General features: G+C 41.3%; 1 protein-coding gene across 3 annotated transcripts in view; it reads left to right on the top strand.

Moving 5' to 3' along the window:
• Positions 1 to 27,814, top strand: part of ppp1r12a (protein phosphatase 1, regulatory subunit 12A) — a 105,579-nt gene that overhangs the window by 65,342 nt on the left and 12,423 nt on the right. For all 3 annotated transcript variants that reach the window (XM_069904372.1, XM_069904371.1, XM_069904370.1), the window contains 7 exons: positions 256 to 418; positions 9,276 to 9,412; positions 13,600 to 13,662; positions 18,906 to 18,922; positions 19,650 to 19,785; positions 22,199 to 22,303; positions 25,907 to 25,954. In XM_069904372.1, the coding sequence (XP_069760473.1) occupies positions 256 to 418; positions 9,276 to 9,412; positions 13,600 to 13,662; positions 18,906 to 18,922; positions 19,650 to 19,785; positions 22,199 to 22,303; positions 25,907 to 25,954 (669 nt within the window). The remainder of the gene's footprint in view (positions 1 to 255; positions 419 to 9,275; positions 9,413 to 13,599; positions 13,663 to 18,905; positions 18,923 to 19,649; positions 19,786 to 22,198; positions 22,304 to 25,906; positions 25,955 to 27,814) is intronic.

Genomic DNA, 27,814 nt, shown 5'->3' with positions numbered 1-27,814 from the left:
AAGGAATACATTTTAAAGTGAAACATGCAAGTCTGGAGACGCTGCGATGGTAATAAAAGCACAGAAATGCTGGAGGAACTCGGTTGGTCTCGCATTGGAGGTAAAGATATATTACTGACGTTTTGGGCCTGAGCCCTTCAAACAGCGATCTCCGCGTTTTTAATACTTTTAAAATTGGGTTTAACCATATGATACTGAAGTTGAACACTGAGTTTCTTAGTCTTGTTTTTAAATTTCCTATTTTTTTTCCTGAAGCCTTATCAACGCGTCAGACCAACCACCACTATGTCTACAACTGCTTCTGTGTCTGCCCTAAATACTTCGTATATTTCCTCCCAACTAAGTCGACCTAACAGCCTCATTGGCATCACGTCTGCGTATACATCTTCGTCCCGAAATTCTGGGGAGTCAGAAAAAGGTAATTATGCGATACTTCGTGCATCGTCTGTTGGAAAGCATGATGACACTTACTCCACAAATCCTAAAGGTTGGCCTCCAGGTTGAGTTGGGAGTGAAGAAGGTGAATGCAATGTTGGCGTCATATCTGAAGGAGTAGGATGTGATGTTGAGGCTGTTTGGGGTACAGTTTTGGGCTCCTTATTTAAAAAAGAATGTACTGGCATTGAAGAGAGTTCAGTGAAGAGTTACAAGAATGATTACTGGAATGAAGGATTTAGACTATGAGGATTATTTGATAGCTCTTGGACTGTACTCCAAATTCAGAAGAATGAGGGGAAGCCTAATAGAAGCATTTTGAATGTTCAAAGGCCTGGACAGAGTTGATGTGGCAAAGTTGTTTCCCACGGTAGGTGAGTCAAGTACAAGAAGGCACGAAATCAGGAATGAAGGACGTCTGCAGTCACAGAACAGCCATAGCAGTGGCAACTACGCAAACAGGACAATCAGACCAGGCTGGTGGTGGGTTATGGATATAAAGCAGCACTTGCTTAACTTCAAACACCAACCTAACTGAACCAGCTATAAAAATATTGTGGTAATAGGCAGGCCTTAGGGTCTCTGCCCCTTGTTGTAACTTAGCACCTGCCTCATTAAAGCCACTTTGCCATTGTCAGAAATGGAATGCTTTCCTCTTGGCTGGTGGAGTTTAATTCCAAGGCATTGGAAGTCCGATTCAGATTTATTGTCAAACAACGTACACGACGTCTCATACAACCCTGAGATTTTTCCTGTAGACGTAGCAGAATTACTGCTAATTGGTAGTGCAAAATTACGAAACAATGGATACATGTAAACAAACTGCAATGCAGAGAGAATAAAAAAGAAAATCAATAAAGTGCACAAGTAAGAGTCCTTAAATGAGTCCCTGATTGAGATTGTCGTTGAGGAGTCTGATGGTGGAGGGGTAGCAGCTGGGTTTCTGATATCATACCAGTTATCCCAAACCTTCACAAACTCCTGAGGAAGTAAAAACGTTGATATGCTTCATCATGCCATTTGTACGTTGGGTCCAGGAAATATCCTCTGAGATGGTGACTCCCAAGAACAAACATATTCATGACTTGAATGATCGACCATCTTGAACACTTACCTGTCCACCTCTGCAGCTGCACTGTGGCATATTGCCAAGGCTTCTTTGAAGGACTCTCCCCAACCTACAATATCCACCGCAGAGTGGGATAAGGGTGGTAGATGCGAAGGATCACCACCTTCTGCAGTGCTTGCTTCAGGAATGTGCATTGCACACACCCCTGATCAGGAAGTTTTTGTCATGAATGGGTCCCCCTTGGCAAGAAGTACTTGAAGCATCTTTATGCCCAAACTCAGTGGTTCTTGTCCTTTTTTTTCCCCCACTCACAGACCACTTTAAATAATCCCTATGCCATCACTGCTCTGTGATTTGTAAGGGATTGCTTAAGTTGGTCTGTGAGTGGGAATGGAAGTTGGGTCTCTTGACCCAAATGTTACTGAAATATTTTCCTTGAGAAAACTTGTCATTGGCCCATTTCCTTTGGAGTTATGAAACCATGCACATAACGAGTCAATTAGGGACGATTAAAATGTTTTCTTTCCGCTCACAGACCACCTTAAGTTATCCCTTACTAATCACAGAGCACCTATGGCATAGAGATTACTTAAAATGGTCTGTGAGTGGAAAGAAAATGGTTGAGAACCACTGGTCTAACTGCAGCAGCGTTAAGGCGGCAGCTCCAAATTGATCCTTTAGAGCACACATGTCAAACTCTGGCCCGCGATATAATTATATTTGGCTCGCAAGATCATTTCAAAAATGTATTAGAGGTGGCCCGCCCTGCAGCGAGAGCCGATGCTGTTTTTTGATAATGTCACCCCCACCATCCTCCCCCTTCATTGCACATCCTTCCCCATTGTAACACGAGAAATTGTAACACGAGAAGTCTGTCGATGTCATCAGCCGGCAAGCCAGTTGGAAGGCTCCCCGCACAACCAGTTACTTCTCCCACCTGTCGAGCAGTGCGGCGGATTGGCGAGCGCCTGTGATTTCCTGTTGGCGCGATGGGCATGGCAGGCTGCGCACGGCCCCCGGGCAGCGTGAGCCCTGCGCGATTGTCACTGGACGGCCCTTCCACAGCGCGAGCGCACTTCTTCCGGTCGCCACGGCCTTCAGCGCTTGCACCCGCGCGGACCCCACGGACGGCTGGTTCGGCCCTGCACGTGAAGAGAGAGATGGTGGCTGTCCGCAAAGGCTGATCGGCAGCGCGCTGGGCCTGAGTGGCTGGGTAAGCAGGGGTGGGTAAGCAGGGGTGAGGAGTAATGGGCAGGGGAAGTTATGGTGGTGCGAGGGGCAGTTAGAGGGAGGGATGAGTAGAAGGAGGGGTGGATAGGGAAGAGGTAAAAGGGGAGGGGCAGAGCGAGTAGGGGAGGGGTGATTAGAGGGTGAGAGACGGGTAGAGGGAAGAACAGGTTGAGGGGAGAGGCAGTAGAGGGGCGTGTATAGGATGGGGTGGGTAGAGGCAGAGCGAGTGGAGTGAGGGGTGAGTAGAGGTTGGGTAAAGGACTGGTCAGGTAGAGGGATGGTGGGTCGAGGGTGAATAGAGGCCTAGAGCCTGAGGAGTGAGCAGGAAATGCTGAGTCCTGATGCAGGCCAAAATGGACACAGCCTGTGAATGCTGACTACATCTCCACAGGGACCAAATAGGTTTCCCTCAGGTCAAGCAAAGGGTGAACTTGAGCTACCTACTCCTGACCTGTAACATTATCCTCCTAAAGTTATATCCTAAAGTTTAACATCACATATGTTGAAAGAAGAGAAAACATGCAGATGTTGTTGAAAATTTTCAATAAATATTTAGTTCGGCCCTCGACTTAGTCCAAGTTTTTAATTTTGGCCCTCCGTGAATTTGAGTTTGACACCCCTGCCTTAGAGCATCCATTCTCAACAGGGGCATTCAGCATGAACAAGTAAAAGTCTTATTTTCTTTTCACCTCACTTTGTTTTTTTTTAATGTAATCGATAGGAGAGAAGTATGGAAGAAACCAAAAATTGACTGCTCACAGGGAAGGGGATCCATAACCAAAAAAAGGTTCAGAATGGTTGCCTTTGAGCATTTGGGGAGGTGGGGGGGTGGTGCTACTGAAATGCTGAGCTAGCCAGCCATTCCCAAATCAAGCATTTTTTAAAAAGAGTTTGTGGCACTGATGCCATAACCAGTATTTCAGAAATTCTGCTCATTTTTATTCTTGATGACTGATCATTACACCATTGGGATCTCTTCTGGGGAAGACAAGACCTCTACAGGAGGGATGGTTTACACCTGAATGCAATGGGGGTCAATATACTGGCAGTTAGGTTTAAAAATGCTGTCAGATTTGATTTAAACTAATTTGGCAGGGGGAAGGGAACAGGACTGATAGGGAAGCAGATAGGAGAGTGAATATAGGGGTGGTTCTGTTAGACGGTGAAACAATAAGGAAAAAGGGAACTAAAAGTGATAGGAGAGTAGGGGCAAGTGCATCGAGAACAAAGGTGGAGGGAGAAAGGAAATATGGTATCAAGGTATTGTGTATGAATGCACGGAGTGTAAGGAATAAAATGGATGAGCTTGAGGCACAAATGGCAATGGGAGGTTATGATATTGTCGGAGTAACGGAGACATGGCTGCGGGAAGGGAAGGATTGGGAAATAAATGTTCCAGGGTACACGTCCTATAGAAAAGACAGAAAGTTAGGAAGAGGAGGTGGGGTAGCTCTGTTGGTAAGAAATGAAATTCAGGCGTTTGAAATAGGTGGGGTAGAGTCTGTTTGGATAGAATTAAGAAATTGTAAAGGCATGAGGACCATAATGGGGGTCATTTACAGGCCTCTGAAAAGTAGCTTAGATATCGGTAGAAGTATAAATCAGGAATTAAGAGTTGCATGTCAAAGTGGTAGCAATACAGTAGTTATGGGGGACTTTAACATGAAGGTGGACTGGGATAATCAGACGGGGGCAGGAGCACAAGAGACTGAGCTTATTGAATGTCTACGATATACTTTCTTGGAGCAGCTAGTGGAGGAACCTACCAGGGGGAAGTCGATTCTGGACTTGGTTCTGTGCAGTGACGCAGAGTTAATAAGTGACCTTGATGTAGGGGAGCCATTAGGGAATAGTGACCATGGTATGGTTACTTTTGAGCTGCAATTAGAAAGGGAAAAAGAAAGGAAGTCGGAAGCATCTGTATTGCAGTTAAATAAAGGGGATTATGCAGCTATGAGGGAGGAGCTAGCCAAAATAAAATGGAAAGATACACTAGGTGGGAGGACAACTGGGGAAAAATGGCAGGTATTTTTGGACATTTTTCACAGGTTTCAGGACAAATTTATTCCAAAGTGGAGGAAAGGCTCTAGGAGATGCAAATGGCAGCCGTGGCTAACTAATGAAATCAAGTGTAATATCAAATCCAAAGGGAGTAAGTATAAGATAGCGAAGTGGAGTGGGAAGCTAGAGGATTGGGAAACCTTCAAAGAGCATGAGAGGGTAACTAAGAAAGTCATAAGGGAGGGGAAAATGAAGTACGAGAGGAAATTAGCAAATAATATAATGGAGGATAGCAAAAGCTTTTTTAAATATGTGAAGAGGAAGAAATTGGTTCGGTCTAAAATTGGTCCATTAAGAATGGAAAAGGGTGAAATTATTACCGGAAACAAGGAGATGGCTGAGGAATTTAACAAATACTTGGCAACTGTCTTCACCAAGGAGGATATAGGTTATGGTCAGTTAGGGGGTAGTGGTCATGCGGTATCAAGAGACTTGGGGAACTTTCCTGGGGAAGTAGGGGATCTAATGGATATCCGGATCCAGAAACAGGAGGTTGTGAGTGAATTGTTGGGACTGAGGGCTGATAAATCCCCAGGGCCTGATGGGCTGCATCCCAGGGTGCTTAAAGAAGTTGCTATGGAAATTGTGGAGGCACTGGTCGACATTTTCCAAAGTTCCATAGATTCGGGGGAGGTCCCTGAGGATTGGAGAGTGGCTGATGTGGTGCCGATTTTTAAGAAGGGAGGGAGGGAGAAAACGGGAAATTATAGACCGGTCAGCCTGACGTCGGTGGTGGGGAAGATATTGGAGTCTATCATAAAAGGAGTAATAGCAGAACACTTAGGCAGAAATAATAGTATAAGGGCTAGTCAGCATGGATTCCTTAAGGGTAAGTCATGCTTGACTAATCTTCTGGAATTTTTCGAGGATGTGACAAAGAGGGTGGACTTGGGAGAGCCAGTGGATGTGGTGTATTTGGACTTCCAGAAGGCCTTTGATAAGGTACCGCACGGGAGACTAGTGGGCAAGATCAGGGAGCATGGTATTGGAGGTAAGGTGCTGACGTGGATAGGAAATTGGTTAAGAAATGGGAAACAAAGGGTTGGGGTAAGCGGGTCTTTTTCAGGATGGCAGGATGTGACGAGTGGAGTGCCGCAGGGATCGGTATTGGGTCCTCAGTTGTTTGTAATTTATGTAAATGATTTGGATGAGGGGATTATTAATAACTTGAGCAAATTTGCAGATGACACGAAACTGGGTGGCGGTGTGGGGTGTGAGGAGGATGTCAGGAAAATGCAGAGGGACTTGGACAGGTTGGGGGTGTGGGCTGCTGAATGGAAGATAACGTTAAATGTGAGCAAATGTGAGGTTATCCATTTTGGGGGTAATAATAGGAAAGCTGAGTATTATTTAAATGGAGACAAGCTAGGGAGTGGGGAGGAGCAAATGGATCTGGGAGTACTTGTTCACCGGTCACTGAAGACTAGCATGCAGGTTCAGAAAGCTGTGAAGAAGGCTAATGGCATGTTGGCTTTCATAAAGAGGGGATTGGAGTATAGGAACAGAGACGCCCTTCTGCAGTTGTACAGGGCCCTGGTGAGACCCCACCTGGAGTATTGCGTCCAGTTCTGGTCTCCAATTTTGAGGAAGGACATACTAGCTATAGAGGGTGTGCAGCGCAGATTTACAAGGTTAGTTCCAGGGATGGCGGGGTTGACATATGCTGAAAGGCTAGAAAAACTGGACTTGTATCCGATGGAGTTTAGAAGGATGAGGGGGGACATGATTGAGGTATATAAAATCATCAGGGGGATAGACAGGGTGAAGTCAGATTACTTGTTCCCAATGATGGGGGAGACGAGGACTAGAGGGCATAGTTTAAGAATACAGGGTAGACCCTTTAGGACGGAGATGAGAAAACATTTTTTTACCCAGAGAAGTGTGAATCTGTGGAATGCTCTGCCACAGAGGGTGGTAGAGGCAGATTCGCTGATTATGTTCAAAAGAGAGTTAGATAAGACTCTAGTGGGCAAAGGAGTTAAGGGTTATGGGGATAAGGCTGGAAAGGGGTACTGATGGTAGTGATCAGCCATGATCTGTAAAATGGCGGTGCTGGCTCGACGGGCCAAAGGGCCTACTCCAGCTCCTATTGTCTATTGTCTCATTCGATGAGATCTTTGAAGATACTCATACCTATAATTATAGGAAGCATATGTTCAACTGACAGGAGTTGGTTCATTGAAACCAGTTTTTCATCATTGCTATTTCATGGTTATTGAGTATGACGGCATTCACATTTTCTCTCAATGTGAATGACAGTGCATGAGATAAATGAAGAGGACAGGGCTGTTTGGTACATCTTGTAATTATCTTGCGGTTGTATTCATGCCATGTCATGGGGCCGCATGGTTAGCGTAGTGGTTAGTGTAATGCTGTTACAGTGCCAGCGATTGGAACTTGGGTTCGAATCCTGCACTGTCTGTAAGGAGTTTGTACATTCTCCCCATGTCTGGTGGGTTTTCCCCAGATACTTCAGTTTTCTCCCACTGTTCAAAATGTTCTAGGGACTGTAGGTCATTTGGGTGTAATTGGGCGGCACGGGCTCGTGGACTGATAGGGCCTGTTACTGTGCTGTTTAAGTTTATAAATGATATCAGTAGATGTTCAATTTTATACAGTAGTAGCATTAAATTCTGCAATTCAGTAATATTTTGACATTTTGCAGCGTGGGTGGATTTTGTCCCTTGTGTGAGGAACACCACCCATTCAGTCATTGGTTCATCACTGCCTCTGTTCAGTTTATTCAATCAAACATGATAACCTCACCTACAAAAATAAATCTTGTATTTCATTGGACTCCCAGTATGCGCGACCACCTTTTGTGAGAAATGTTTGTTTTCGCTTGTGGGACGATTGTTTCTTGGGTCATCTCAGTATGCGAGATCCTAACCCCTTCCTGGATTATCTCCAGTTGAAATAGCAGTTTTTCAGTTGAAGTTCCACCCTATTTAAAGACCTTAGTGTCAGTCACCTTTCTTGTCTTTCAGCCTGTCACCATTCTGGTGAATCTGTTGCCTCCTTTTGGAGACTCACGATGAAAATATTTGTCCTGAGATCTGGAGTGGATAACTTTGCACAAACTGGAACTACCACATTTTGCCTACTCACTGTGACTTCACTTATTTCCATACTTGGTGACATATCTTAATTTATTCACCCTTTAAATCACCAAGATCTCTTCACTGCTCACTGCTCTTAATTGGGAAGTAATTTTTTTCATGTGAACTTACAAAGCTCACTCAACATTTCAACATCACTGCTGTCTCAATGCACTCCACCATCTTTAAAAAAAAAAATTATTTATTAGTTTAAAACCACAGATTAAAACACATAATTAAAGAGAATTCAAAACAATGCAAATACATGTGGTTCATTTAATAAAAAAAAAGAAAAATATGAACATCACCCCCCCATCCCCCTATAAGAAAGAAAAAAGAGAAAGAACGGGGCAAGTGACCTTCAACAGGGGTGCCTGTTACTTTTAACTCTCTTATAATGTATTGAGACCTTAAGGAGAAGGGAATGTCAGATCTTCATTGAAATATTAACACCCATATTTTGTAAATAAAGGCTCCATATCTTCCAAAATATATATTTTTCTCTTAAATTATATAATTTTCTCAAGTGGTATACAACTTTGAACTTCAGCATGCCATCTTTCTACAACCAAATCTGTATCGGACTTCCAAGTTATGGCCATACATTTTCTTGCTATTGCTAAAGCAATTTGAACAAACTTTTTGATATATATTCAATTTCAACTTTGGTTCAATATTCTTAAAATATCACCCAATAAATATAACATTGGATGCTGTGGGAATTGAACACTCTCCACCATCTTAATTGATAATGATGATTTCCTCATTTTCCCCCCACTCCCCAAGCTGTGGAGAATTTGTCAGCATGTTATGAGCTGGAGCCATTTTTTTATAATAATTTATTGGACATCAAATTTGAAAAGTAGATTTGATAAATATCCATTAATAGCTTTATCCTATTAATTGCTTAGTTTTTCCATTTTAATTTGGATGCTTGCAGTCACACGTAGTTAAGTTTATTGTCATCTGATTGCATAAGTACAACCTGAAGAAACAGTGTTCTCCGGTACTCGATGCACAACATTCAGACACATAATCAGACAACACACATGCAGACAAACAATACATATGCAGGACAAGTATTTCATCTATACAAATAATTATTGTTCTGTACATATGTATGAGCGTCTTGGATGGTTAGTGTGAGCAGTCCTTTTGGTCGTTCAGCATTCTCACTGTCTGTTAGCCTGGTGTGGTACTGGCTCTGGTACTCTGGTAGAAATCGTACAGTGATACTAGCACAGGCAATCCTGACCAAATGGCCTCTTCTGTTATATTCTTTCTGATTTTTTTTTTCTTTTTCTTCAGCAAAAGTCCAATGGATACCTCATATTTCCTAGGTTTTGGACTGGAACAAATATTATTTCTCTTGATTTGATCAGGAACAGACAGAAGGGAAGATGAGAGAGATGGTGAAGAGAAATTAGACGACAAGTCGCAAAATAAACCATCAGTCAGAGACCGTCGGCGACCGAGGGAGAAGCGAAGATCCACGGGGGTTTCTTATTGGACCCAGGATGTAAGTGTGATGCCCCAACAGTTAATTTGTCAGAACCTACTTACTCATCTGTTGGCAGAAACAAGAAACTCTCCTATCCAGGAAATACATTTGGAAGTTTAGGTAGGAAAAGCTTGAAAGGATATGGACTAACCTGCAGGCTTTTGTGTTTTACTCCTGAATTCATTCACAATCCTCCTCTACTTACCACTGAGCAGCATTATTTTTTAAAAATTCCCTTCAATTGGATTGCATTTCAGAGCAAAGCAATGGTCCCTCAGCAATTCAAGACAACATTCCTCATGAAAAGGGAACACATTTCTGTGCAGTATTATGACCAAGATAGAAGTATGAAAGAAGTTTGGTTAGCATGGATGAGTTGGGCCAAAGGGCTTGATACATCCACACTGTATGACTTTTCCTTTTACAACCACCATTTACCTCTGGGACTCTTGGATCCATTTCCATTGGGTGTTGACTGCTTCAAGAATGCCCATTATTAGGTGTATTTTCTAGATAACTATGGTGTCCAGAAAATTGTGTTTTGTTTTGGTAGAAACAAATAATATGAACTTTCCAAATTAAACTTCTGACTGAATTTTCTCAATGGCATACCACAAAGTTGGAATACTTTGGTCTGTTAATCTAGCTCCTTAAAACTCAGTGGTAAAAATTATGTGTTCTATTCATTCGCAAGGTCACAGGCAATGGATGGAAGTTAATACTGTAGAGAAGAGCGAAAGGGAACATATTTTTTCCACCAAATCCTGTTCGGCATCATCCTCTTGGCAAGGGAAACCAATCTTAATGGCGTTCTTGTCTCAAATCCCATGTCACTCACTGTCGTGCTCATTCCCCATAATTACCATACTGTTATGCACACTGGTTCCCTGAATACACATTCTCATGCAGACCCCATTCTCTGGATTTGCCCTCCCACATAGAAAATAGGTGTAGGCCATTTGGCCCTTCAAGCCTACACCACCATTCATTATGATCATGGCTGATTAGTACCCGGTTCTTGCTTTCTCCCCACAAGGGCCAAATCCAACCTACACTTAAATATTGACAGGGAACCGGCCTCAACTATTTCCTGTGGCTAAGAATTCCACACATTTACCACTCTGAGCGAAGAAATTTTTCCTCATCTCAATTCTTAAAAACAAAAAACCCCTTATCCTTAAACTATGGCCCCTGGTTCTGGTTTTTCCCAGCATTTGAAACAACCTTCCTGTATCTCGTCTGTCTAAACCCTTAAGAATTTTATAAGTTTGCTGAGGGACCTTTCCTCTTGCTATTGGTTTTTTTTTTGTCAGCCTTTGTAATCTGCCCAATTATTAGTCTTTTCCCCTACAATTTGAAGTGTTCAGAATATTTTTTTCATGGGTGATGTGATATAAAGCATGGGTATGATATCTGAAATGCCACCTCTCTGTTAACTTCTTTGATACTTCAATCTCGATCATAATACTTCGCAGAAATATGTACCCTTTTCATGAGGAACATTGTTTTGCATTGCTGAGGGCACTGGCGTCAGTAAGGCGGTGAGGACTTCATGAGGTAACATCAAAATGACTGTCTCTTAAAAAAAAATTTTTTTTGTGCAGTGTTTCAGCAGAAATGTATTTTTTATCAAAACATCCCTGTTGTTATTTATAGCAGCAAAAACATTTTTCGTAAGCCCAGCTTGCGTGAATCAATATACCAACAAGGCAAAAACTCGATGCTAATTTACTTTTTGAATCTTCTGGTCAGAGTGGTCATTATTACCCGATCACATTGACCCTTCAAATCACGAGGGTCCGTCTGCACGCGCTACAAGCATGTGCTGTTGTTTTTGTTGCTGCTGGTGTTTTCATCGTCTCCACTTTTGTCAAATTTTCTGGTGTTTTAGCTAAAATATTGTGGTAATTAGTATTTGTGAACCTATATCAATACTTTTGAGAATCAAGTAGTAATAAAAGGAAAAGGAGGAGAAAAATCAAAAAAGGGCTTTTGCTCAGTTGCTAGTTTATGTTGTAACTTGTAATGTCATTTAATGTAGAAAGATTTTACAAAACAATCCTGTTGTTAGCATTCATATACAATTTCCGTTACATTCAGAGATCTACGGGAATTACAGTTTACGAGTAACATCAGAACAAAAATAATTACTAAGGATTCTGTCGGGTCTGGTACGGGAGGAGGTCCGTGGTGGGGGAGGGTGGGGAGAATGGGGTGACGCCATGAGTTTCTGCACTGGGTGATACCAACCCCAGTGATGCCTTTGGCTGAGGGACCTTTCTATTTTGTTCTGAAATACAATCCAATTGAAGGGACTTGTTTAAAAAAAAATCTTGCTTGGTGGCCAGTAGAGGAGCAATGTGGATGAATTCAGGAGTAAAATATGACAGTCTTAGTGGTTGAAGTTTAAAAAAAAAGCAATGCTGGAGAAAATCAGCTGGAAAAAAACTGTACTTTATGTACCAAGATAAAGAGGCTAGAGCCCTTCATCAAGATGTGAGGAAAATGTAGGCAGGTGCCCGAACAAAATAGTGGGGGGGGGGGGGGGAGGGGGAGGAGGTAATAGGTGCATATGGGAAGGAGGGAACACCAGCAAGCAAGGGAAGGAGGGATGCCTCTATGAAGAGAGAGGGAGTGGAGTGGAGACCTGAAGGAAAGACAGAGGGATAGGGAAGAGAGGGAGAATGGGGAATCGGCTAGCAGAAACTGGAGAATTTAATATTAATGCCATCCGGTTGGAGAGTGCTCAGATGGAGGAACAACACTGGAGGAACAACACCAAACTCCTGTCTGTTCCCCATTCTCCCTCCCTTCTGTCTCCTTTCCTCCAGCTATCCACCCTCTTCCCTCTTATTTCACTGAGCCATCCCTCTTCTGCTTGTTTGCTGCTGTGCCCTCCCTTCTCCATCTATTACCTTCTGCCTTTGAGACCATGCAAATCCCCCCCCCCCATCATTTTGTTTGGATGCCTGATGACATTTTGCTCATACATTGATGAAGGGCTCAAGCCCAGAACATTGGTTTTGTATCTTTATCTTTGCTCCCTAAAGTAGATTGAATTTCTCCAGCATTGCTTTTCACTTGTGAACAAGTTCATCAGGCCGAGTCAAACATATACAAGCAGTTCTTTCCACCGCTGGTCATTGGTGACTTGGCTTTTGGAGACGTGTATGGAGGTGAATGGGGGCAGGCAGCAGACTGAATAGAAAGAGCAGATTTCATTCCCATTTATTTTCTTATTCATTCTTTTTATTAATCATATTCTAGGCAAACAATACAGGAGAATAGGAGTATATCATTAAAAATATCATGAGATGACATCATATGATACAACATATTGCATTACACCACAATTAACAAATATGTTCACATCTCTGCAAAATGAAATCCAAAAAAAATTATACAACCCTACCTAATGTAAGAAAAGTAAAAAAAAACAGAAACAAAAAAAAAAGACTGGGCAGCCTGTCCTGAGAATTTGTTAATAAAAATTAATCGTCTGGTCTTCAAGAGAAAAGAAATATCATTATTTTCCTTTCCAGACTATATTTAATTTTATGACCATTTTGTGTTCAGTGTGACAAACACCACCCTTTTGGTGCAGTTTGTCTATTGTCAAGAGAAAGGCACTTATTTTTTGAGCATACAAGAATTTGAAGAAAGAGCAATGGGTAAATAAAGTGAAGTATTGGATTTGCATCGTTTCAATGTGTTATGGACAAGAAAGAGAGCAACCAAGCATTTTGTCTTAACTTTTAAAAATTGTTGGTTATTTTGCATATGGTGGGTGCATGGAATATGCTGCTACTGGATCTTTTCAGAGATTATTATGTAGGTATAGGAAACTGAGAGAAATGGAGGGTAATGCAGTAGGGAAATTCTAGGCTGTTAGAATAGGTTATTGGATCAACACAACACTCTGGGCTGAAGGGCATGAATTATGCTGTATATTTTTTTAAAATCCAGTATCTTTCAGCATCATTTCAAATCCTACACCAGTTTATCGTGGTAATGCCATATGATTTTAAAGTTGTGCAGAGTAGTTGAATCTCTAATAGACCAGTTAATTCTGCATTGGTGTTTCATTGGTTGGTGTGATAAGTTAGTAGCAATGTAGTGCAGGTCTTGGATTGCCACAAAGAAGCTCTCAGAAGCACTCTGAGTTTCAAAACATTTGTCCTAATATTTCAGTCCTTTGTTTATAGAGTGACGAGAATGACCAAGAACATCAGTCAGATACAGAAGACGGAACAAGTAGAAAGAGCCAGGTACCTTTCCTTATCCAAGCAGTAGACATGAAATGTTTATTTTGGAACAGTGAGGGAATATTCATGTGTGTTTACTCCATTCTGTTTGTTTTACTGTGTTTAAAACAGAATTAATTGTAATCTTTTAAGATCACTTGTACCTTCTTTCAGTGAAAGGAATTGTTTGTCTCCTGCATTTTGTGACATAAAGTGAAATCCATATTTGTGGCGCCGTTGTCTACTAAATAATACAGGCAAATTGATTTACTGTATTAGTTCATGTTGCATGTAACAATCTGCTTTTTAAAAAGTACTTATTTGGTCAATATGATGCAAGTTATGAAAATGTTATCATCGTTAAATTCTTCAACACTCAAATTATTTAGAAAGGGTTTTCATCCTTTCAGATATTGACATGAAATGTAAAACATTCAAAGATGCATTGTTTTAACTTTATCCTAACAAATGTTAAATCCAACAGGGTTTTAACTTTATCCTAACAAATGTTAAATTAAACAGGAGGAGAACATTGCAGAAAGAATAATGATTTGCTTATTCAAAAGAAGGTCTCCTTCCTCAGAATAAATGATGATGCTGACTGGTCCTGAAGTATTCGTGGTTACTTGTCTCATTCATTTGAAATATTCTACCATTCAGAGTACCATTGGGCACAGCTTTGTCCTGGAGCATTTCACATCTTTGAGAGTTGGTGGAGCTGAGCTCATCAATCAAGCTCCTGACTAGATTTCAGTTAGTCATTAAACCATTTGCAACAGGTAACCCAGCCGCTCATCTCATGCTGTAGCCATGGCACTTGCATGGCTGGGTCCATCAGAGACGCTGGTGGGTGTGCTTGATTGTAAGGGCCCAGCTATTCACATTGGACAACCTGATCAACTGGCTGTTGAGGCAATGACTTTTGCATAATCTGAAAAAGAATTAGAATCATTTTTGGAAATAGCATGCAGAATCTGGCCAGATTGAAAGGATTGGAAACATTTATTTGTAAGCTGGGCACAGCTTCCAATGTGGATGTATCTTTTGTGAGAGGTCCAGAAACGTGTTTTCTTTTTGTACCATTGGTGTAGCTGAGAATTAGTCACTGGTTCATGGCAGATGATCAAGAATTTGAATTCTAAACTCCAGGGATGGACGTAGGGTTTAAATCATGTGACTTAAAGCGAGGCAAACTGCGACACGCAGGAATGGGTGCAGTTTTCTAACTTTCCAGCCAGAAAGTGAATCCCCTGGTCTCCAAATTCAGCATTGGATAACGGTACTTTTTCCATGATATTGAATGCGCTTGTAAAAGACATTGTCCTTGATGAATGTGAGTTTTCAGCCTCTTGTTGCAAAGATGTAGTAAAAATATAAATTTACAAGCAACCTTTAGCTAGAAAATTGGCTTCCAGAAATGAAATTATAAAACTCATTCTGGCTCAAATAATTTGCATACAAGGTTTGACCTTTGCTTATAACATTTGGAGATACATTTTTATTTGATATTTAAATTAATCCCTGAATTTGGATAGAATTATGCCTCTAAAAGACCATTCAGGTATTCTCATAAACTCGTAACATGGAGATTGTTTTTAAATTGAAACACAGATTACTCACTAAAAATAATTTTACTCAAAAGCTTGATGAGAAAATTCCTTGCCCATAAACTCATTATTATGGTTTAAAATGGTTTCTTGTATTAATAATTTGTGTAAGCACAGATCTTTAGACAATTCGCCATGTACTTGGTTAATTTTGTACTTTAGCAGTCTTTCATACCTTTGAATTGCTACACGATCATAATTACAAGGCAGGTCTGAAATGACGTGTTTGAAATCATTCGTCATCAAAGGGCAGCAAATTGATCTTCAACTTATTTCACCCCGGGGGAGTCACGTGATGGAGTAGTGGCCGGTCGGGGAACTTCAGCCCTCTCCGGAAAAGTTTTAAAAAAACACAAAGGCACAAACATAAAAATTAAAACAAAGTGAAAGTAAAGGTGGGAAGAAAATGGCAGCGAAGAAAGAAAAGTCGAAAGCAACGGGGAGAAGAAGAAAAGACATCGGAAGAAGAAGGTGAAGGCCTTACCTGTCTGAGGAGGCCCGCCGCGGAGAGAGGAGCCCGCTCCCTCAGGTCAGTCGAAGTCCCGAGCTCGGGGCTACAAAAATGGCTCACGGAGCCAAGTAAAAGTGCGCAACCGCGCATGAAAAAAAAAACACTGACGGGAGGGGGGACCAGCTGAGGAGTCGATCTCCACAGCTGAGAATGACAGACACAACACAACAACAGGAAGAGAACATAGAAAATAACGAGAACAAGAAAGAAGAGAGTAAAAAGAAAACAAGGAAACAACAGATGACCAACCCAGAGCAAGAAGAAGAAGAACATAGAGAAATGGAAGAAGAAGGGAAAGGCAAGACAATGGATATTTTTTTTTAAAAGAATATATGGAATCGGTAAAAGAATGGCAATTACAAGAATTTAGTGAAATAAAAAGAATTAAAAGTGCAGAAGAAAAAATGAATAGAATAGAGATGGTCATGTCAGATATAGGAAAAAGAGTGGACAAGGTGGAAGAACGAGAAACAGCCATAGAAATGGAAGTAGAGAACTTAAAAAACTTATTTCAGCCCACATGATTTGTTCATTGGTTGCAGGTCGATCTAGGTCTCTTCATTTTTCTGCTGTTAATCACATTATATTAACAATTTCTCATGGGATTTATGTAATTGGGTCGACTAACCCCTTGCCAATTTTAAAATAAATACAAAACTAAAGATAAACTTTGGTCATTTCTCTTTACTAGCACATAAAACTGACAATTACGCCAATTAATTGGCAAAAGATTAGGTTTCATAAAATCAGGCAGAAGTGACTGGATTGTAGTAAATCATTCCTGATGGCTATTAATATATTAGCAGTGAGATCATAGACTGGAGTTAACATAAACAAAGTTTGTAATTCCTCAGCTAAGAAGTTAGCAGGATTAGATAAATGGTTTATTGAGATAAATTCTTTGGCATGTACTTGGTTTTTAAAACTTAAACAATTGAGCTGAGATGGAGTAAGTGGCTTCCTGCTCTTTGGAGAGTCGGCTGATACCTTCCATCTGGCTTGAAGGGGATGAGTGTCAGAATCCTGGAGAAATTAGACGTTTGCTCGTGAAGGCAAGCCGTGATCCTTTCTCGAAGTCACCAAATGCACAGAGGACATTTTTCCCTCAAGTACTTTTTGTTTATAATCTATCGAGGTTTGAATTCTAATATGCATGTGATTTTTTTTTTTACTTTGTGGGTGAGAGGATGAAGATTGCCACATGGCTCTAGTTTGGAGTCCTTAGTAAATCTGTAGTGTTTAAAGAAAAATGTGCATGATTTTGAATGTGCTCCTTAATTCAAACTTTGCTGGAATAAAGGGAGTTTGATCTTAATTTGAGGCACAAGCAGTTCCCACCCTGTCCTGTTGATCAGGAATGCCCTGAGGTTCAGTGAATGTGGAGTGAAGGCATTTGAACTGGGCTGTCTTTATCCAAAAACAATTTCGATGGCGTTGATTTTCTTTATTCATTAAAATGTTCTGGATTTTATAAGGAACCGGAAAATGACAAAACAGGAGTTGCAGACTTTCCCCACCATTCAATATAGTTATGTCTGCTCTACCCCAGGCTTCATCTCTTGTTCTCTGCCATTCACCCTCAAATTTGGAGCTGTCTGTAAGGAGTTTGTCCATTCTCCCTGTGCCTGCTTGGGTTTTCTGCAGGCATTCTGGTTTCCAGAAATTTGAGTGATTAAATGGCACAGGTTTAAACGGTAGGAGCCGGCTTCTACTGTGCTGTATATAAAATTTGAATTTTCATAAATCTATCCACATTCTCTTTTCATATATCCAATGATCTGGACTCCAAAGCTCTCTAGGGTAGAGAACACTGGAAATTCTCTATCCTCTGTGAGGAATTGTTCATGTGCACCTCAGCTGTCAATGGCTCCCCCCTAATCCTGTACCTTTATTCTCTTACTTGAAACTCTTCCGGTCGTGGAAATAGTTCAACATTTAACCTGTCATGTACTCTTAGCATCTCGTATGCTTCGGTGAGATCACACCTGATTCTGTCCAACTCTAAATAATAGGAATATAATTTATTTATTTGCTTGTAATAGGACAACCCTCTCATTCCACGAATTGGCCTAATAAATGCACTACCATTGCCAGTACACCCTTCTTAAAGGGGCCAAAATTGTGCACATGACTCCAGGTGCAGTCTTGGTGTTACTATGTATAAAATCTATCTTCCTCACAGACAGCCCTCTTGCAATAAAGTCCAAAATGCCATTTTCCTTCCAATCTGCTAGCTGCACTTGCCTACTTGCATTTACTGAGTAGGTCCGTTGCAGCACCTTTATAAATGGTGGTATAATCCCCCACCTCACTGACAAAAGGCAAAGGAGGAAAAACCCAACACCCAACCCCAACCAACCAATTTTCCCCTGCAGCCGCTGCAACCGTGTCTGCCTGTCCCACATCGGACTTGTCAGCCACAAACGAGCCTGCAGCTGACGTGGACTTTTACCCCCTCCATAAATCTTCGTCCGCGAAGCCAAGCCAAAGAAAGATAATCCTAAACATTTTATCTGTTAATGTGATGGCCTACTGTGGATCACACTGTAATCTTCTTGGTGTCAAGTTTATCTGATGTTTGAATTATTTTTAGCCCTCCCAGGCACTTGTATACCACCTGCACACCGGTCGATGAATCCTGATGGTTAAGAATGGAAATAATTTTTTGTTAATCCATTGTAACGGATGACATTTTTTACCAAGAATAATCAAATGCTGTTAATCTGGTTTTAAAGTTTTTACAGTGAGACTTATCTTGCAGCCGAGTAACTGAACAGTTTTTTATAATCAGGAATGTTATTGGTGCAAAAGATTGGTCAATTCAAACAGCTCAATGACTCAAATGAATGAATAATTATCTTCTAAATATTTAGCACAGCAATTTACAATAGTTGCTTAATATTGAATCAGACACTGTTTTTTGTCATGTAATAAAACAGGAATGTAATATTACATTAAAATTGCCTTTAGTCTGCCATAAGGGAGACAAAGAATTGCCATTAGTATTTCATGGTTCCCCTTGCAATCAGATAAAGAAGTAAAACAGAGTCATTTTTGGACCATGGTTGCGCATTTGAATAATGTTTAATAATGAAATTCCAAAAATTCTTCAAAACTTGAAATCTAATTTCCTTCTTTTTTCCTTCCAGAATGATAGACTTTCAAGGTAAGAAGGTCACTTCAGGTTAATTGCTGCTCTGAATATACTTCAGGAATCAAATTGTATATTATGCAAGTAATGTTTGTGTTCAAATTTATTGTCATCTGTACCAAAGATATAATGATAGGCACTTTGCAAGCAGACAAATAGACATCTCATACATAGTACAAAAGTTCAGAGAGGCAGAGAAAAATCGATAATCCTGAGCAAAAGTGGTATAATTTGCTATTTTGGGGTTCATTCAGGATCCTGAGAACAATAGGGAAGAATCTGTCCTTGAATCTGGTGGTGTGGCATGTCACTGGTGAATTTCCTTCCTAACTGGGAGTGGGGGGGGGAATAAAGAAAGTGTGGCTGGGGTGGGATGAGACTTACAGTATATTGGTCGCTTTTCTAAAACCATTTGAGTTGCAGATGGATTGGGTGGCGAAGAGGAGGGCATGGGGGTGTGTGTATGTGTGATGGACATCCTCTGCATCTCCTTGTGATCTTGGGCAAAGCAGTTCCCATACCATGCCATGATGTACCCTGATAGGATGCTTTCAGTGGTGTACCTGCAGAAGTTGTAAGGGGCGTGTGATGTGACTGTTTTTGGGGAAAACAAGCCAAGGTTATGGGATGGGCAATGTTTTGTTGTGCTAGGATTTGTGCATTTGCTTTAGCTGGTGCTCAATGTTATCTGGTCATGATACAGTACTGACAACATGGTAACATAGTTACATTTATCTTGCAGGTTTGATGCAGGAATTTCTAGTGGTGCGCTTAATGAGGCTTCTGACCTATTGGCTAGTCGAACTAGTTCATATAAAGAAAATCGACTCATGCCTCACAGCAGAGTCAAAAAGGAAGATGCACTGGATTATAAAAAGGTGACTGCTGCTGTGGTGTTTGTACACTTGTGCTGTGTAGAAGGGTTTAATTCTTAAAAATCAGGGCCACAGATACTTTTGTAATGAGTTTGCAAAGCAATTTCTTTGTCAGAGGGCCATAGGTTGACAGCGACGTTGCAGGATGTAGTCCTGATTCCATCCCCTTGGGAAATGAAGCATTCCAAGCCTATGTGCAACAGGACAGAGACTAGCTGATAGTTGGTAAGTAGCATTCAGGTCACACAAATTAATCGACATGGCCAGCTTCATCAAGAGTGACTCCATTCACTTCTATTTGATGTTGCCATCCTTGAGTTCCCCATCACCATCATCCTTGACCAGAAACACTGCTGTCTGTGACTGGAAGAACCAGTAGGGAGCTCACTCCTTGAGCTTTGTCACTGATTTGAAGCTACATCCAGGTGAGTGGTGAGTACCTGGATGAGTGCAGCTCCAGCAGTACTGGAAGCTTGAACACTCCCACCCCGCTCAGCTAAACACAGGATAAAGCAGCTCACTTGATTGGCAGCTGAAATACTTGTACCTTTGCTGGCACTTCATTGGTTTCAAAATGCACTGCTAATACCTAGGCAACACCTCCCTAACCTGCCTTCTCAGTGGAGTGAAACATGAAAGTCTGCAGATGCTGTGATTGTAGCTAAAACTCACAGAAATGTTGGAGGATCTCAGCTGGTATCGCAGCATCTAAAAGAGGTAAAGATGTTCTCTTTGGAGTGTAGAAGGATAAGAGGAGTCTTAATAGGGGTCTACAAGATTATGAGAGGCATCGATAGTGTGTACAGCCAGCACCTGTTTCCCAGGGTAAGTTCAGCAAACACCAGAGGACATGTGTTGAAATGAAGGAAGGGAAGTTTAGGGGAGACGTCAGCGGTGTTTTTTTTTAAAGAGTTGTTGGTGCTTGGAATTCCTTGCCAGGGTTGGTGTTGGAGGCTGAAACAATGGGGGCATTTAAGAGACTCTTAGACATATAGGTAAAAGAAAAGGAGGGTTATGGGGTAGGAAGGGTGTATTACTTTTTTTAAGGAAGGAATATATGGGTTGGCATCACTGAGGGCCGAAGGGCCTTTACTCTGCTGTATTGTTCTATGTTCTAAACAGTATATTACTGACATTTCAGACCTGAGCCCTTCTTTAATGAAGAAGCAAAGAACAGGAGGGTGCTTCATTGAGCCATTTAAATTCCCCATCCCATTCCCTTGCTGGGTGACATGTCTGTCCATATTGTCGTGTACTGTCAGACTAAGATCACCCTCAAATTGGAGGAACAATACCTCATCTTCTCTCTGGGCATCCTCCAACCAAATGGCATGAACATTAACTTCATTGGTTTTTGTTTAACCCCCCCCCCCCTCTTTTTTCCCCCAGCTCTCTCTCTCTTCCCTTTGTCTCCTTTCACAAAGCCAAAACCTCTCATCATATCCAATTAACACCTTTTGTTGAGCTGGTCTTTATTCTGACTCCTTTGTGTTCTTTGCTTATTCCTTGAAGAAGGGCTCACCCCCAAAACGTCGTTAAAATATGTCTTTACCTCCTATGGATGCTGTGAGATCAGCTGAGTTCCTCCAGTATTTGTGTGTATGTGTTTTTTTTTTTGCTACCTTCTCAATGGCCAAGTGTTGCAGGGGCAGCAGATGCATGGAGGTTAACCACTTGTTGCCTAACCACTTGTTGCCTACTCTCATGAAGCATTGTGTTTATCTTAATATACACTAATGTCGTTGGCGCACCTGCCTCCCTGTGTGGCTGCAGCAAGAATTTTACTACATCCGATATTGTACTTACGTACAAGTAAACTAGCATCACTCATTCAAATCACACCTGCCCTGGTTTTCACAGACATCATTACTTCTCTGTCGTGGGCCTCGCGTATACAAAAAAAATGACCACCCGGTAATTTGAGAAGGCTGCTCGCCACTAGTGGACTTGCCAACGATTGGGGGTGGGGGGGGAAACGGGGATGAATAAAAAAAACTGTCATCACATGAAACTAACCGATGTCATTGTCAGTGATGCTTTCCTTTGGAAGAGACATCAACCCAACGGGTTAATCATTTGTCTGTTGATGTTCCCAAGATCAGGAGACTTTTTCTGGAATTCATTTGTAATATTATCCTTCAGCTAACACCATCTTTTACCCAATTGCCACTTGTCTGATGTGACTGAAATCTTGGAGTGGGATCCATCAGTGGTGGTGTGGTTCCACAGGATGCCGTTTGTCTCAGAAGCGTGATTATAATGCAAATTCTCAGTACAAATGAGAGACTTCCGCAAGGGGTAGTACGATTGACTGGAGTGAACAATGGTAAAGTCGCTGAAGGTGGATGTTTAACGTGTGCTTCTTATTTGTGGAACCTGGAAGAGACTTTGGTTAAATCTGATGATATTTTTGCAGCTCTATGAACAATTCCTCGCAGAAAACGAGAAGCTGAAGGCAAGTCTACATGACACAAACCTCGAGCTGACAGAGTTGAAAGTGCAGTTGGAAAAAACAACTCAGGTATGTTCAATGGTCACTTTTTGATGGAAGTCCTAAATTTCAGGGAAGCCATTGGGAAATCTATTGTAAAAACACAATGCTGGAGAGAGTCAGCATGCTTTATATAGCAAAGATAAAGATACATAACCAATGTTTTGGGCTGGAGCTTCATCAAGGTCTGAGCAACATTTTGGCAGGTGCCGGAACACAGTCCCCACAGGCAAGAGGTAATAGGTTGATGATGGAGTGCATGGCAGCACACAGGGAGAGGGATGGCTCTGAATGGGGTGGGGCGGGGGGAAGTTGGAGGGAAGGAGCCAGGGATGGGGAAGAGTGGGAGAAGGGTTAGCAGAAACTGAAAAAGAATTGTTTTGTTACTTTGTGCCAAAGTGTCCCACATTTTAAGGAGAGCAGTTGTCTGATCTTAAATGCAGACTGACCTTTGATATGCTTGTACTTCCTAATTTCTGCTGTGTTTATAAACTGAATATTTCTCAGGGCCTGAACAGCAAAGCCTCAAGTTTCATTTGTATCTAAGCTTTTATCAGTTCTCAGTTTGCCATTTTTATGCAATGTCGGGATATTTTTAAGAGGTTCCCCATACCTGTCTGCATGTCCTTTTAATACTTTTTTTGAATATTTTAGTTTTCACAGAGTTACAAAATCTAATAAACAAAGCCATATGTACATATGCATACCCAAAGTCCGTTTTTGTCCCAACACCACCCTCCCCCACTCATCATGGGGCACCCTCCCCCACTCATCATGGGGCACCCTCCCCCACTCATCATGGGGCACCCTCCCCCACTCATCATGGGGCACCCTCCCCCACTCATCATGGGGCACATGACCCCTATCCAAACATGTAATGAAAAAAATCACAATAGCATCACCATTCAAAGAGAATGCTGAAAAGAAAGAAACTTAAAAGAAAAAAGAACCTTAAAGGACCTGAAAGAAAAGGGCAGGTGTGTCATCCTTGCCCAGCCCTATTTCTGTAATCACACCTCTGGCCGTACTAGGATAATTTAATCTTATCCCTATTTAAAAGGGGAATCAATCTATCTGAGAACCAATAAACTGCAGTTAAGGTTGCCACACTCTACTGAATGTCTTTTTAATTCTTCAACGTTCTTGGGATGTGTGCAACTCTGATTTCATTTCCACCTTATCTCAGCAAGAATAACAGATTTCCAGAAATTACTAAATAATGTGGGGTTTAATAACAGTCCAGTACTTGATCATAATTGATTTTCATTCCAGATTTATTAATTAATATTGTGGAAATCAAATTTCACTTGTTTACATTTTTTAAAAAACTTATTCCTCCACCATCTCTCCCTAGCCTACCTACCATGACCAGCCCTGAAATATTTCCATTTCAACCTATTGAAGATAGCAGTGCCTTCAACTCCCGGGGCCTAAACCCTAAAACTTTCTCCGAAACCTCTCCCCCTTCCTCCCCTCCACCCTGCTCCCTTACACCACCCAACTCACCTGGAGGCTTTTGCTGTTATTCCTCAGTACTTGGGCTTGTTCTGCTTGATTACATAAAACGTTATAGCTTGCTACAGGCCTTTTAGTTCATGATGTTGTGCCGACCAATACTTCCACATGTTTATCAAAATTCCACTCACAGCATCAGTTGGGATGGAAGAAAGAGGAAATAAAAGCAGAAAGGATTGGGAATGCTCAGCAGGTTTGGTGGATCCTTATAAAAGAGCATTGACCCAAGAGATTAATCTTTGTTTCACCATATTCTGTTTTGTTTATGCTTCAGATGTTCAGTTTTTTTTGCTTTTCTGTAATGCTGGGCCAGGTGGTGATTCCGGTGTGAGATCACAACTATTCTTTACTCTCATTGATTTTATTACTCAATCACCACATCATATGCCTACAATTTCTAAAGTGTGCAACTAAAAAATGACCTTGATGATGGTTGAAGAGCCATCCCCTCATCTGATGTCTTTTTAATTAACAACTCTCCATCCTCTGTAAATAACATAAAACAAAAAAAGTCTGCTGATGCTGAGGTTGAGTGCAATACCTAAACAAACTGGGGAAACGTGTGACGTGCTGAGTTTCTCCAGCATGTCTGTGTAATAACCTTTTGGCGTTTGTTCTGTTAATCCCTCATAGAATCTTCAGTTTGAATGTGATCAACCCTCGTTCTAAGCTCGTGAATCTTACTGGGGCTCCCCTTTGGGAAGAACCCCTTTATCCAAGGAAGAACTCTTACAAATTGGTGTTACTGCAACTCCCAAGGTTCATACATCTTCTAGTTTGGAGGCCAGAATTGCGCACGGAGTTCCAAGTACAGTCTCTCCCATTCTCCACCATAAAAGCAGCACCTGCCTTAACTTCATGTTCCAATGACTTTATGATCCACTTAAACATCTTGAACCATTTCATTTCAAGTTACTGGCCTAATATTCTGGTGCTGATGCACCTCTCTTCATCTAACTCCATCCCTTTTACTGAATCCAAAATACATTTATACTGTTTGCTTGTGTTGTCCGACATTTCATATTATAATATTTCTCTTGGAAAATAAGTTTTCCCTGGATTGTTTCTCTTTTCAAACAATCACTGACAATCTTGCAGTTCTGGTCTTACCTACAAATGAAAATATCTTCACCTTTTTTCAACTATGTGGTGACTTTAATGAAGATTAACGGTAGTCTTCAGTTTCAAATTCATGCTGTTAATACAGAAGCTTTTATACATTTAACTAGCTCAGTAAATGGTTTTGGTTTGTACCATCAACATTCTTTTTGTCCCCATGATGTTGCTCAACCCATTAAGTTCCTTCAGATTCGAACATCTGCAATCTCCTCTTGATATTAAATTGAAGTCTTGAATATAGCCATACTGATCTTTGAGTTAATAACTGGCAGGCACGGGTCGCTTAATCAAATCTACAGAAATCACCAACACAGTTTCAAAGTGCGGGTATCGGAAAATATCTCTGCTTGCAGTAAAGTTTCTATCATTTCTGTGGTTATGTTAAAACAATGTTCTACCTTCACAGAGCCAAACCACCCACCCCATTCAATTCTTACCTTTCCTCTCTCCAAGCCTCCTCTCCATATCCAATTAAAGCCTTTTGTCTGTTGGTCTGCTCCAGAGTTCCTCCAGTAGTTTGCAGTTTTATAACCGCACATTATAATAGCGAAGTAAGATCTTGGTCTTTGAATTTACTGCTGCTATCAATTCTTTGGAGTTCTCCAGCAACTCATTAAATTGAGTGACGTTTGGTGGATTTTGGTTAATATTCCATTTTATTTCTGTCTGAGTTTTTGAAGCTCTATCGAACCATAGAACACTACAGCACAAAAACTTGCCCTTTCTATTCTATGCCACGCTATTTTTCTGCCCAGTCCTACTGACCTGGACAATATCCCTCCCATCCATGTACCTGTCCAAATATTGTCCTATAAAAATAGCCTCGGTGTTCTGCTTTGTTGGGAAGGATTTATGTGCAAGATTTTTCATTGAGCCTCTTGGGAAAGGGAGATGACAAGCAGCACGAGATAGCCTCTGAATCACTGGAATTCTGGGTGTAAATCATCTGTGGACTGAGAAGCGTTTCCCTAAACAAGCTGCCTAACATTTGTCTTTCAGAGGCAAGAAAAGAAATCCGATCGATCGCTGCTCGAGATGGAGAAAAGGGTACATTTCACATTATGGTTCTCTCGGGGCAGAATACTTCGTAAAGACACATTAGAGTATCAAATTAAATAGAGTTTAACACGTCAGTTCTTAAATTTAAACTCGTCTTTATTATATAAATATTAGACATACAGCATGGTTACAGATCCTTCCAGCCCATGAAGCCATGTCTTCTCCTCCTCCTTCCCCCCCCCACCCCCCAAATCATATTCCAATTAACCCACAAACCCTGTGTGTTTTGATAACCTTTGAATTGGGCAGTAATGGTTTGGCATTCATTTGAGTTTCTGAATTCGTATTCTGTTTGAAAAAGAAACTTTTTGCATGAGATACCTATTACCTTATTCTGGTTTGTGAGTTCAAAAGTCAATCCAGTCGTGCTCATCAGCATTGCAAGTTTCAATGAAGTTGCCATAGGCAACAATGGAAACTAATAGGGGGTAATACTCCACAAAAGATTTCACTCTTTGTGAAATGGGTGTGTTCCGTATCTTAGAGGAAAAGGTTTCCTGTTTTCAGCTGAAAGTCCAAGTCCTTCACAAGAATAATTGGCTGTTTTCGTGTTATTGAAGTAACTCAATGTTCTGAATTTGGGGGCCATTTATAAACTGGAATAGTCAACAATTAAAATTTCCACTTAAAGGAAAATAATCAATTGGCAGCATCTTGAACCAAACTGAAAGTGGAGAATGCTGAAAGTTCTCAGCAGGTCCACGAGCATCAATGGAGAGAGAGTTAGCATTCCAAGGTGATCTTTCTAGCTTTGTTTTGATTGAATTCACATAGATCCTTGAATATAGTACAAATGGACCCAAACCCTTTAACATCATTATCAGGAAAGATTTGACAAAAATTCAATTGGCAGGTGGTGAAAAACTTTGTTCAAAATTTTCTCTTAATTTTAGACCAGCCATTCTTAACCTTTTTTGGCTACGCCCCCTCTTTCCCCCCCCCTCCTCCCTACCTCCCTCAAACACCCCTGGACTCTGCTCAAAGTTATAGCCCCTTCCCTGTTCCTGTGAGGTAGTTTAGGTGTCTTCATTAGTACTTCTCTCCTACTGACGACATAAAACATATAAAAATGTTTTGTGATTTCAGTCTGTGTCCTTCCTCCCCCCCCCCTCCCAAAATGTACTGTGCCCCCCCACCCCCTGGGAGGCCATATGACCCATGTTGAGAATGGCTGGTTTAGAGTATAGAACTGTAAGGCACAGGAACAGTCCCTATGAAATATGCACTGAACATGATGCTGAATTAATTCTCTTCTGCCTGCACAGGATCCATGTTCCTGCAGAGTCATGTGTCTGACCAAAAGCCTCTTGAATGCTGTTATTGTATCTGCTTCTTCCAATGCAGACTGTTTCACGAACCTCCTATTTGGTTATATCTAACAAAAATTCTCTGCAAATCTTACTTTCAATGCATGTCCTGGCATTTTTACCCTGAGGAAGAGGCTGTTTGTCTGCCCTGTCTCTGTCTTCTTTGGGGAGCCAAGTTGGTGCAAAACTAGTACAATGCCAGCAACCTAGGTTTTGATCTGCCGCTATCCATAAGGAGTTTGCTCATTCTCCTGGTGACCATTTGGCTTTCCCCGGGTGCTCTGGATTCCTCTCAGCTTTCAAAATGTCCTGACATTGTAGGTTAAATGGATGGCACAGTCTCGTGGCCCGAAGGAGACTTGTTATCGGGCCATAAATTTCAACTGAATTCAATAATGTTCTAAACTTCTCTCAGGTCTCCCCTGAGCCTCTGATGCTCCAGAGTGAACAGCAAAAGTCTCCCAACTTCCTGCAGCTCAATCCCTTGAATCCAAGCAGCATCCTGGTGAACATTTTCTGTACCATTCCAATGGTTTCACCC

Source organism: Narcine bancroftii, chromosome 11, assembly GCF_036971445.1.
Source record: "Narcine bancroftii isolate sNarBan1 chromosome 11, sNarBan1.hap1, whole genome shotgun sequence".
Taxonomy (NCBI): domain Eukaryota; kingdom Metazoa; phylum Chordata; class Chondrichthyes; order Torpediniformes; family Narcinidae; genus Narcine; species Narcine bancroftii.
The sequence above is the reverse complement of the archived record's forward strand: the minus strand, read 5'-3'. Positions and strand labels throughout refer to the sequence as shown.